Genomic DNA, 12945 nt, shown 5'->3' with positions numbered 1-12945 from the left:
AGGCACTTTATATTTTTGATGCTATTTTTAATACTTTTTAACTGTCATAGTTGATTTTTATACTACTGATTGACATCCTCCCTAAATTATCCTTCTAATGTTAATTATATGTAGGTTCTTTTGGGCTCTCTATGTAGGTAATAATCATCAATAATTATAAAAGAATACAGTTTTGTTTCTTTCCACTTCTTAAACCTTTTCCTTACTTTTAAATTGCTTCATTTCTCTGGTTAAGCCCACAATACAATATTATTTGCATTCTTTTCTGCTTTTAAAGGACTGCCCTTTACTTTTTACTACTGATTATGACATCGGCTTTTGTCGATATCCTTCGTTAGATTGGGAAAGCCCCTTCTATTCTTCATCAGTTTTAATCATTAAGATATGTTCAGTAACCTTTTTGTGCATAACTTTAATGATCAGATAATTTTTCTCCTTGAATATATTAATATCATGAGCTACGTTAAGTATTTTTCTAGTGTGAAATCTCCTGTGGATTTCTAGGTTTAACCTAACTTATTTATGATATATTATCTATTATTTGTAAATTGCAGGATTTGCTTTGACAGTATTTATCTTGGAATTTTAGTATCTTATATGTGAGAGCGAGATCAGCCTGTATTATTATTTTCTTATAAGGTTCTTGTTTATGTCATTGCATTTTCTTTCTTTTTTTGTGTGTTTCTTTTTTCGTTCAGTTACAGTTTTGTATTAGTTTGAGATGTACAACAGAGTGGTTAGATAATTATATAATTTACAAAGTGTCCCCCTGTTATTATCAGTATGCAGCTAGTGCCGTACATAGTTATTACAATATTGTTGACTTTACATTTCCATGGCTATTTTATAACTACCAATCTGTGCCTCTCAATCCTTTCACCTTTTTCACCCAGTCAGTCCCCTAACCTCTCTCCCTTCTGGCAACCATCAGTCTGTTCTCTGTATCTATGAGTTTTTGTTTTGTTTGTTCCTTTAATATTGTTCTTTAGATTCTACATATAAGTAAAATCATATAGTATTGTCTTTTTCTGACTGACTTATTTCACTTAGCATAATACACTCTAGGTCTGTTGTCAGAACATTTCTAAACTCTGAAATAATTTTAGCAAGATTGTAATTGTTCTTTGAGTGTTTGGTAGAACTTGTTAAAATCAGAGCTGGGTCTCTTGGGTATTTTTTTGTGTATGTGTGAAGATTTTTAAAAACAGTGATTCAACGTTTTAATAAAAATTCAGTCCTGTTTCTTCTGGAGATAATTTTCCCCCTCATATTTTGGAATATAATTTTATCTTCTATATCATAAGATTCTGCTTCTTTTTTTTTTTTCCTTTGGTTTTTTTCTGCTCCTTATAACTTTTTAATACATTACTTATTTTAGCTCTTTTTTTCCTCCCCCTATGCACTACTTTAACTTCATTCAACGAGATATAATTTGTAATACTTTTTATTATCCCTATGGTTTCTTTTTTGATCCCTGTATTAATTTTTTCTTGACTATTTTTAGTTATTTGATTTTAACTTTATTGTGACCAGAGAGTGTAGTCTCTAATACACCACACTTTCCATTCACAATAAAGTTAGAAATTTTTGTGTTCTTGAATTTAAGTCTAGTACAATGGTCAGTTTTTATAAAAATATTGTGATCGTACTTGAGAAGAATGTATAACTTGTTTCATTTTTGTTTGCAACTTACCAGTTAGCATTATGGTTTTGGACTTGTCCATTTTCCTAATAGTTCTCTTTTTTTAAATTGAGGTATAATTGACATACAACCTTATATTAATTTTAAGTGTACAACATAATCATTCAGTATTTGTTTTTATTATGAAATGATTACCACAATAAGTCTAGTTAACATACATCACCATACGTAGTTACAGATCTTTTTCCCTTGTGATGAGAACTTCTAAGATCTACACTCTTAACAACTTTTAAATATGCAATTTAGTATTATTAACTGTTTTCTCCATGCTGCACATTATATCTCCATTACTTATTTATTTTAGAATTGGAAGTTTGTATCCTATGACTCTCTTCACCTATTTGCCTGCCCACCCACCTTTGGCAACCGCCAGTCTGATCTCTATATCTAAAAGTTGGGTTTTGTTATTGTTTTTGTATTTTAATTTTCACATATGAGTAATATTATATGCTATTTGTCTCACTTATTTCACTTAGCATAATGCCCTCAAGGTCCATCCATGTTGTCACAGACAGTAAGATATCCTTTTTTTATGGCTGAATAATATGCCTATATATATATATATAACATTTCCTTTATTCATTTATCCATCAACAGACAGTTTGTTTCCATATCTTGGCTATTTTAAGTGATGCTGCAGTGAACATAGGGATGCAAATATCTTTTTGAGTTAGTGTTTCTGTTTTCTTTGCAGAAATACTCAGAAATGGAATTGCTTGATCACGTAGTTCTATTTTGAATTTTTTGAGCAATCTCCATGCTGTTTCCATAGTTATTGTACTGATTTACATTCCCACCAATAAGGGTTCATTTTTCTCCACATCCTTACCCACACTTACTATGTTTTTATACTAGCCATTTTAACAGGTATGTGGTGATATCTCTTGGTTTTGATTTGCGTTTCCCTCTTGATTAATGTTGAGAATCTTTTTCTGTACCTGTTGGTCATCTGTATATCTTCTTTGGGAAAATGGCTATATAGATCCTCTGCCTATTTTTTAATTGGATTTTTTTTCTCTGTTGAGTTGTGTGACTTCTTTATGTATTGTGGATAGTAACTCCTTATTAGATATATGATTTGCTTATATTTTCTTTCTGTTCTCAATTTTCATTCTCTGTATTTTGAGGGTCTTATTTTAGGTGTGTACATGTTTATAATTGTTATTTCCCTGGTCAGCGAAACCAATGCTTTCTACTGTAAAATCTTTTTTTCCTGATAGTGATGTAATTATAATTAGATCAGCTTTTGGCTGATACTAGTTAGCTTATCTTTTTCCTTCCCTTTCTGTGCTCTTATATTTAAGGTGTATCTGTTATAAAGGTATATAACTGGATTTTGTTTTATATATAGCCTGGCAACCTGTCTTTCCACAGCATAATTTAGTTCTTTTAAACTGATAATGATGATTGGTAATATCTCAAGTATTTTAAACGATTTTATTCTATCAATTTGTCCTGTAGTTTTTTTTGTGGTTTGTGTGTGTGTGTGTGTGTGTGTGTTTTATGCTGATGTTGGTATTTTTGTTTTTTTCAGTCCTTATTGTGAATTGAGTTTTGGTCTTATTTCATTGTCTCCTTTCCCACTAGTTTGGATTGTATTTTTTTGCTTATAGTTGTTCCCCAGAAAATTTAATTCATTTTTATTTTTTTACCCTCAGAAAATTCTAACAGCTTATTTAATTTGAATCCTAAAACTAATTAGTATCTTAGCCATGTTCTTGAGTAGTAAGAAGGCATAGAACTTCATTTCTTTCTTTCTTCCCAATGTTTATGCGTTCGTTGTCATATATTTTAGTTCTTTCTTTTTTATAAACCGCCTAAGACATTTGTGTTAATTCATGTTATCCATATAGTTGTCATCTTAGTCGCTCATCAGCCCTTCTTGCAATGCAGATCTTCCAGTTGGAGATACAAGCTTGAAGAACATCCTTAGAATTTCCATTAGTGAGGATTTATTGGCAAATTCAGTATTTGTTTATGACTTAAATGTTATCTTTTATTTATGCCTGTTTATTGAAAGATATCTTTAATATGTGGTTATTTTCTTTCAGCGTACTGTGTTCTGGCTTTCATTGTTAAGACATCAGCCCTTAATCTAATTTGTATTCTTTTGTGGATAGTCTGAATTTTTTCTTTGGCTGCTTTTTAATACCTTTCCCTTTGGGTGGTGGTGTTTTTACTATGATGTGTTTAGGAGTGGGTCTACTATTTTTTTAATCCAGTTTGAGGCTCATTGGGTTTCCTCTCTGTGTTAGAATTTTTCATCACACAGAGGAAACCCAATAGTTCTGGAAAACCATTATTTTTTTTACTAAACCCTTTTCTACAGTTTCTTTGTCATCTCCTCTGAAGTTCCTATTAGATATAATATCACTCTTGTCTTCCATGTGTCTTAATTGCTTTTCTTTTCCATGTTTTTGCTTCTTTGGGCTTCATTGTGGGCATTAAAAAAAAATGTTTTAGTTGATTTCAGAGAGAGGAAGGGAGAGAGAGAAACATCAATGATGAGAGAGCCATTGATTGGCTGTCTCTGGCACGCCCCCTGCCAGGGATCCAGCCCATAACCCAGGTATGTGCCCTGACCGGAAATTGAACCTGGATCTCCTGGATCAGTGCTCAGCCGCTGAGCCACGCTGGCTGGACGACTGTGGGCACTTCTTAAATTTCTGTTTTTCAGTATGCATTTCTCTCTTCAGTTATATTTAATCTATCAAATATACTTTTAGTTTCAATAATTATGTTTTTATCACTAGAATTTCTATCTGGCTCATTTTAAAATCTGCTTGGTCATTTATAAAATATTCCCTTGATTTTAAAAAATATGTTGAGTGTTTTTTTATTTATTGAATCGTATTAAATTTATAATAATATGCCTGACGATTATTTTAAGTTTTGTGGGTCTGATTCTGCTGAGTTGGAATGCTTTTGTTTTTTCACTTGTAAAGTGGTAATAATACTACTAGTAATACTGGCTAAATCGTGATTGTTTATGAGTTGAGATAATGTAATGAATATGTGGCACATATAAATGCTCAATGACATGTAACCACTTACAATAGTTAAAAATAATGAAATATATTGTAGGATCATCAGGAGAGGTACAATAACTATAGTTATTTTAAGAAATATCAAAGATAACTAGTAAATAAATATACTGTAGATGGATACAAACATTGTTAATGTTGTGTGCGCATATTCATATGTTTATACATTTTCAATAAAAATTCCAACTAAATTTAATTTTAAATTTTTGCAAAATTATTGTAAAGTTAATGTGAAAAAACAAATAGGTGAGGAAAATTTGTATTTTTGTTTGTTTGTTTTTAACCTTTCTGTTACAATGATTTTGTCCCAGGGCTACTTAGGTACTAAAAACAAAATGTGATTTCCTGAAGCTTGTTTATTCCTTTCTCTACACCCACTTAACAGAGATCCTAAAAGAAGGCTCTCTGGGCAAAGGAAAGAAAGGGAGTGGTTGAAGAACTTAACTCCCATTAAGATGATCTCATAGCGCCAGACACCTGTCCTTTGGTTATAGACAGCAGACCGCAAGAGTACTTTCAGTTTCAAAGTGGAAGCGGACCTCAAAGCTTCTCAGTGGGAGTTTTATCCTTTCATTTGGGCCTGGTCTCACTTCTATCTTAATAGGAGCCCTAACTGTTAGTCTTAGTATGGATAATGTTTTGTTCTGGGCTTTTAGTAGACTTGACATCTTTACCTGATGTCTTTTTTTTATCATCTTAGGCAGTGAACTTATATTCATGCAGCTATTTGTTGAGCATTTACTAGGTATCACTGGTTTAGGTGTTGGGGAAAAAAGCAGTGAACCCAGCAGACCAAGTCCTGCTTAGTTCAGGAATAATTGTAGGTAATAGGATTATAGTAAATGAACATTTTTAGTTGGAATGTGTTTTTGAGTCACCCAGTCCTCTCAAAAAGCTATGTGATCATTAGGATTAATAGTAGGTTTATGTTCTTGCTCAAGACTTGAAAGGGTCCTAGGATCACACCACTTATAAAGGGTGACCCTAAAGCTCAAACCTGGGCAGAGTAATGCAGATAGCTTTCTGCTTTGTAATTGCACACTCCAGCAGTCCATATTCTTGTGGTTTTGCCAGTGCCTCTTGACTATAAAATACAAAGTTTGGTGGGGTTGGGGGTGGGGTGGGGCATTTTGCTATGCTAAGTTAAGGATTAATTCTGTTGTTTTTTGGGGAGGGTGGTTGGATAATCCTCACTCGAGGATATTTTTTCCATTGAATTTTAGAGACAGTGGAAGGAAGGGAGGGCGGTGGGGAGAGAGAAACATTGATGTGAGAGAGACAAATCTACCGGTTGCCTCCTGAATGTGCCCCAATGGGGGCTGGGGATCGAACCTGCAACCCAGATACATGCCCTTGACTGGGAATCGAACTCAAGACCTCTGATGCACAGGCCGACTCTCCAGTCACTGAGCCACACTGGCCAGGGCAAGAATTAATTCTTAAATGCAGTTCTTCCATGCTCTCTCCCCACCAGATATTAATACATGCTGTGTATCTATAATATAAAAGTGTTTTTCTAGTGCTACAAAAGATCATTGTGATAGAGGTTTATGGGGTATCTTTATGTTTAGTTTCTCTTACTACTTTATTTATAAGAATTAAAATATAAAAGGATTTATCTAATGGTGATTTATTTTGTTTAGTTATTCATCAAAATAAATCTAATTGAATTTGTTAGAGCCCTTGGGTCTATTAGACACTAGTCGATTAAATGATTACCCTATAGAATCAGCACAGCATTGCTCAGTAGCATGTGTTATCTCCGGTGATTAATTACTGGTGGGGGTGACATGCAGCAGATGCCTGACTCTTCTTTTCTGGGTCTCTTAGCAACAGCTCGAAGAAGAAGCAGCTAAACCTCCTGAGCCTGAGAAGCCTGTGTCTCCTCCTCCTGTGGAACAGAAACACCGCAGTATTGTTCAAATTATTTATGATGAGAATCGGGTAAGCTCATGCCATTTCTGATGGCACAAGCCCTTGAAACCATTTCACTGTGCCTTTTCTAAGTTATCAGTGTGTTCTGTAGTGATGTTAATGTATTAAAACCTGGTTTCTGTTATAATTTTTAATGTTCTTAAACTTTGATTGACTGAGCTTGGTGTATTTTCCTTAAAGATGGAAGAAAAGTTGACAGTTGTGTCTTCAGTTATTTAATATTTTATTTACATGTTATATTGTATAAATATTATTTAATGAGAGCATAGTTTTATCAGCTGAGTCTCTCTCCTATTATATAAATACTGGCAAACAAGTTTGTACCAAATAATACAAAACAGCCCTCCTGTAGTTTTTTACTTTATAGGACATTTAGTGCCAAACACGGATAGCATTCTAGTAGGGGTGGGTCCCTATATGTGGAAAGGACTTACATTATCACCTGCACAATTAATAGCTGGGCTGTGGTTTGAATCTTAGTTATAAAGTTTGAGGCCATTGACCTTTAGGTAGACTTTGTTTTTTTTAGGTTTATTAAAATAATTTTTTTATACTATTAATTAAAAGTGTCTGTGGATTTAGGAAAGCCAGGCCTCAATTCTGTGAATTATTTTGTGATGTCAAAGTTAGTTTTTGGCCAGAATCAAGCCCGGAACAAGCAGTTAAAAGGAAAATGATTTCATCTTAATATAGACAAAACTTTCCAACAGGGCTGTTTAATAGTGGGCTTCCAGAAGTCCTCAGTCCAAACATGAATAACATGCTTTAAGCACTGTGTGAGAGAATATGGTGGTTAGCTAATGCTGGTCATAAGGTAGAAGTTGGGATTGTTGTTTCAGTTTGCTTCTTTGTGAGTGGAGCAGTACATCTTACAGGCAGCTTATAACTTTATAATACCCCAGATCCTAATGGAAATTGGCCTTAAGAAAAGCAGCTGTGAGTTAGTCATTAAATAAAAATTTATAGGAATGATCTTGGACTCATATACATACATGTGTTCTTATGGATAACTGAAGTCATCAGATATGTAATACTGAAAATAATTAGAAGTGTCATGGCAGGTAATATGGGCAATTAATATTATTTTCTTGGCTGAGTTCAAAATTAGTCCAATTTATTGAATGAACAGAGCCATGTACATGAGGATCTATCCAGTGAGGGTGAAAGACAGTGGGATAGGCTCATGGCATGCCTAGAGGGGCAGTGCTCTGTAGTCATGCAGGGATGTGGCACAGGTTGACTCATAGTTCATTATTTAAGAGAAGCCAGGAACATGGAGTTTTATGTGAAATTTCCTGCTTTTTAATAAAACACTCTGTAGAACAATAAAACTTTGTGGACTAATGGGCTTCACGGCCACTTTGTGACTTCAGGGATAAAGTAAAGAGATATTAGAGCCAATAACAATAGAAAATAATCTTATAAAATAAAATGTTGAGTTCTTTCATAGTAGGAGTTAATTTTCAAGTAAATTGAATTGAATGATATTCATTAGTTGATTGAATTTCTTAATTAGCCTTGTCTTACCACCCTGATAAATAGTTCCAACATTACTGAGTTCTGTGACATCCTAATGTGAGGAATGATAGATAATTTAATTTGTGTTTAATTTTTGTATATGTTTTCATTAATTACTATAGTAAATGTTTGTTGATGCCCATCAACAAAACTTAAAATGTGTAGACCTCTATTTTCCATTTTAAAATCTGCATATTGTTTGTTGCACAATCTGTGAAGAATAGAACAACCAAACTTGACATCTGTGTTGGTATTACAATTACAGTGAAGTTTATTTTCAACTCACCGTGCTGTAGGAATAATCTTTTCAAAAACATATTTTTGTGTACCCTTCTAGTTGTCTGCTGTGGTTGTACTTGTACAGACATAGAATTGTAGCAGAGGTTCCTGGAGGGGAAGCGGTGAGAGCACTGCTAGGCACAGGCTTTCTCACTACTAACTTCTCACCATGCTGCTTCTAGAGCTTTCTGTAAGGAGTGACTTTATCTGTTTTGACTCCATAGACAAGGAGAGAGCACATATCCACCTCTTGTTCCTTGTTTGGTAGCAGTCTACACTGGTTGGGAAGTAAGCCAGATGTGGCTTAAGAGATAGGGGCCATTATCTTGTGTAAGGCATCTTTCTTTTATTAGAAAGTTAGTGGGAGAAAGAAAACTCCGTAAAAATGACTATTAACTTTAAAATTCGCTTCCTGAGAGAAAAAGTGCCTTGCATCGTATTTAAACCTCAGACTAAGATTTATTTAGTCTCTAAACACTCCTCTCCTGGACTATTTTTAATGGTTCAATATGGGTTCCAAAAATATTTATAAATTCTCTAATTTCCGAATTATAATACACACAGAAGATGGGGGGGCTGGGTATGGACTGTAGTTTTCAAAATCATCTTGTTTATATTTTGATTGAAGGGTGTTTACGTTAATGTGACACCAAAAGAAAGAAAGGGATTGACAGTAGAGTATACTTATTGTCAGCAGCCTCTGGTAACCTAGGCCAATGCCCTAGGAATTAGATCTATTTCACTCTCTTTGCCACTGTAGATGTAGATTTAGCTAATCAGTGAAGAGCGGCATCAGTTCTACCTCCTAAAATTTGGTTTAATCAACTGCTCTTCTCTTCCTTTTTTGGCAGTAGCTTAATATGAGCCCTAATCTCTCACATAGATAGTGAATTTCCTTCCTTTAGTCTTTTTTGTTGCTGTTAATCCTCACCTGAGGATATTTTTTTTTCATTGATTTTTCAGAGAGACTAGAAGAGAGGGAGGGAGAGAATAAGAGTGAGAGTGAGAGAGAGAGAGAAAGAGAGAGAGAGAGATACATCAGCTGGTTACCTCTTGTATGTACTCAGACTTGGGTTGCGGAGCAAATCTGCAACCAAGGTACGTCCCCTTGACCAGGAATCGAACCCATGACCCTTCAGTGCACAGGCTGAAGCTCTAACCATTGAGTCACACCAACCAGGGCCTTCCTTTAGTCTTCTTTCCTTCTAATCCAACCTTTTTATTTGTCCCATGATGTGATTCTCCAAATAAAACCTTTTGATGATATCCCATTTTCTACAGAATAGCCCAAACTTTTTATCAGTGCTTCATGCCTACCTTCCTGGCCCTTGGCCTGTCACTCCTTTCTTAGAGATACCCTGCCAGAACAGGCTTTGAATGTTTCCTTGAAGTTGTTAGTATCTTTACCCCATTATGTTGCCTGTAACTTCAGGTGTTCCTGTGTTTTGTCTTTTTTGTCTGTTTCTTTTCTATCCATTGCACTTGTCCTTCAAGACCCAGCTTAAGTAATCATTTTCTTTACGAAGCCTTTCAAGACCCCTTCTCTTCCTATTCCAGGAAGAGCAGTCTTATTCATTGTTTTCTTAGGGTGTAGCAAGTGTCCAGAATATACTCAACATATATTTGAAGTATTAATTACTTTTGTCTATAGACTTAGGATAAAAATTATAATACGGAAATGTGAGGGTTTTAAATTAAAATTTTTCTGTTAAACTATTGATAGGTTAATCTGTTCTTAGCAATTAAGCAACAGGAAATAAAATATTTAATAAAATTTTGCAAAACTTAAGTATACTAGTAAATATTTGCCATAAGATAATTTTGCTCCCTTGTCTTTCAGTATTACTTAGGTACAATTCCACTTAGCCTGCCTGTTCTTGGTATAGACTCTAATGTAGAGTGCCTTGAGAAAGCACATTTTAAAACTGGTGAGTGTTGGGTCTAGAGAGAGTAATTTGTAGGTGCTAGATATTTCCAAATTTATCATCTGTAATGATAATGTGAATGTTATTTAATATGCACCTAAAACTAATAAATTTGAATTTTGTTATAATTACATTTTGGCTTCTTGATATTAATAGTTCCCAGATAATATTTTGATGGTCATAACTTGGCAGAGGAGTGGAGGCTACTGGCATATAGTTGGCTAGAGGCCAGACATACTGCCAAATATTCTACAGTGCGTAGGACAGCCCTCACAACAAGGAAATATCTGGCCCAAAATGTTAATAGTACCAAGGTTAACAAATCCTGTGTTAAAAACTATCTATAGAAATAGGATTTGCTAATGCAAATTTAATGGATATATTTATAGTTTTGTATTTGATATTTTTGATATGTTTATTTCTCATCTTTGTTACCTTTTAAGTTTCTTGGAGTTTGGAAAGTTTATTACACTATTTTGTGCTTCCTAAGATGGTTAAACATATTTTTTTCACATAATATATACTAAAAAAATATTTGACTGACTGTGATTGATAAATGAGATGGAAAGGGGAATGTTTATTTTAAGGGAACATCTTTCTTTATGCTTGAGAAGTACTGATTGCTCTCCATTTCCGTTTGCATATCATATCAAAAGTCCTGGAGAGTTTCCTAGCCAAGATGCAGTGAGGTGGGGTCTGCAGCAGGCAATGGGCCATTGTTACTAATGAGACTGCTGGGAGCAAGGGGAGATTTGAGAACCACTGAGACATTTGCTATCATATAATTCTAGTTTAAATATATTCAGTATTGAATTTTGTTATATTTCATTGTCTTTTAAAGGACGATTTCTGTTAGATAGCACTTATTTTATTTTTGAAAATAGCATGTAAAAAAATATATATTATCCAACATTTATTTACTACTGAACACTTGAGTAATTCAGACTAGTTGTTTCCTCTATTGTTAGGGTTATTGCTAAAGTTTTCTTGTAACTAGAAAGTAAGCTTATTATAAGCTGTTCTTCAAAGAAATCAATTTGGCTTACCACAGTAAAGATTGACAACTTTGTGGTGTTTTAATTATTAAAATTTCATTAAAGACATTATGAGTTGAAGTATTTAGAATGTTTGAGGGATTCATTCTTTCTTTTTTTTTTTACTTTATCACTTTAATAGTCTTGATTTCAAACACCATAATATCTAGCAAAAAAACACCTTATGGCCATTTCTGAGCTTGGTTTTACACAGAAATCCCTGGAAAATATGATTTTCTGCAAGGGAATAGTTCAGTTGAGGTTGACATCTGTAACTAAGAGTAATTTTAATTTGAGATTTACATACTATGCTCTCATTTTTATAAACGCAGTTAAGCAAAAAACATTTTATTCCTACAGGATTAACAAACAAACTGCTTTTCTTATCTAGTAGTTCATTGCATTTGAACAGAGGGTACAAAAGTAAAACTAATGTCTTAAAATATAATAGATATGTGTTCTTGGCTGGTATAGTTTGAAGGACTTGTGATATTAACTTGGGCTAAGCCTAGATGGGAAGCAACACTATTTGTTGGTAATGAGTCAATACTCTAGCTCATTTACCGTATTAAATAGTATATATTCTGGTATAGGGGATAGAGAAATACTTACTTTACAGGCTGAAGTTATTTTAAAAAAATTATTATCTACAGCTTGACATGTGATTTTATTTCATAAAGACAATATGTCACTATTTGAATTTTGCATGAAATACTAACTAGACCAGGGAATAGCATGGTATTATTTAAATTCTGCCTTGGTAGGCAATAGATATAACTAAACTGGCATGAAAGATAAACATCCCCCCATACAAACCTAGTACAGTTCAGGTATAGTTTTGAATTAGATAAGCTAGTACTAATTTTTTTGTTTTGTTTTTCACTTTGTCTAGTTCCTTATGAACTACATTACTGTTCAGTTATCAGTTGTATTTATTAGTCGGTCATTTCAATACATATTAGCTTTGTTGCTTATGGTTAACTTTATATGGCCCTTAATGATGTAGCCCTTTTGAAGCTTTTCTGGACATGAGCAGACTTCTTTCCCCAAGAGTTGTTAGATTGTCATTTATAGGTGATGGTAATCAAGTTACCTGGGGTTTAAATAATTGCTGAATGATTTTGATACCATATTGCATATTAACTAAACATATATTTCTAATAATTGTTCTGGTAAAGAATATTTTAAGATCACTATGATTCACCTGTCATTGTTGGCATATATTGGATGCAGCATAAATCACACACAAATAGAAACACTGCTGGGATTACATGTATACCTTGATTAGTACGTTAATGCCTGAGGCAGGGGGCCAGTGCGGAGTAGAAGGGGTCAATATGGAATAAAAGGAGACATGTGTAATGCTTTCAACAATAAAGTTAAATTGAAAAAAAGAAAATACTTGCAACTATAATACAACCTCTGGAAGATAACATTAAATTACTCCTAATGAGTGATTTAAAATTTGACTACTTTTATAACAGTAACAAGTAGAAAAAGATATATTG

At 33.7% G+C, this 12945-nt stretch overlaps 1 protein-coding gene across 18 annotated transcripts in view; it reads left to right on the top strand.

The window, feature by feature from the left end:
• NCOR1 (nuclear receptor corepressor 1) overlaps positions 1–12945 on the top strand; it is a 196025-nt gene that overhangs the window by 68637 nt on the left and 114443 nt on the right. For all 18 annotated transcript variants that reach the window (XM_087825811.1, XM_087825825.1, XM_087825823.1 and 15 more), the window contains exon 6: positions 6577–6690. In XM_087825811.1, coding sequence (XP_087681937.1) covers positions 6577–6690 — 114 coding nt within the window. The remainder of the gene's footprint in view (positions 1–6576; positions 6691–12945) is intronic.

This window comes from Miniopterus natalensis, chromosome 17 (genome assembly GCF_054644295.1).
Source record: "Miniopterus natalensis isolate mMinNat1 chromosome 17, mMinNat1.hap1, whole genome shotgun sequence".
In the NCBI taxonomy this organism is placed as follows: Eukaryota; Metazoa; Chordata; class Mammalia; order Chiroptera; family Miniopteridae; genus Miniopterus; species Miniopterus natalensis.
This window is presented reverse-complemented; position numbering and strand designations above follow the sequence as displayed.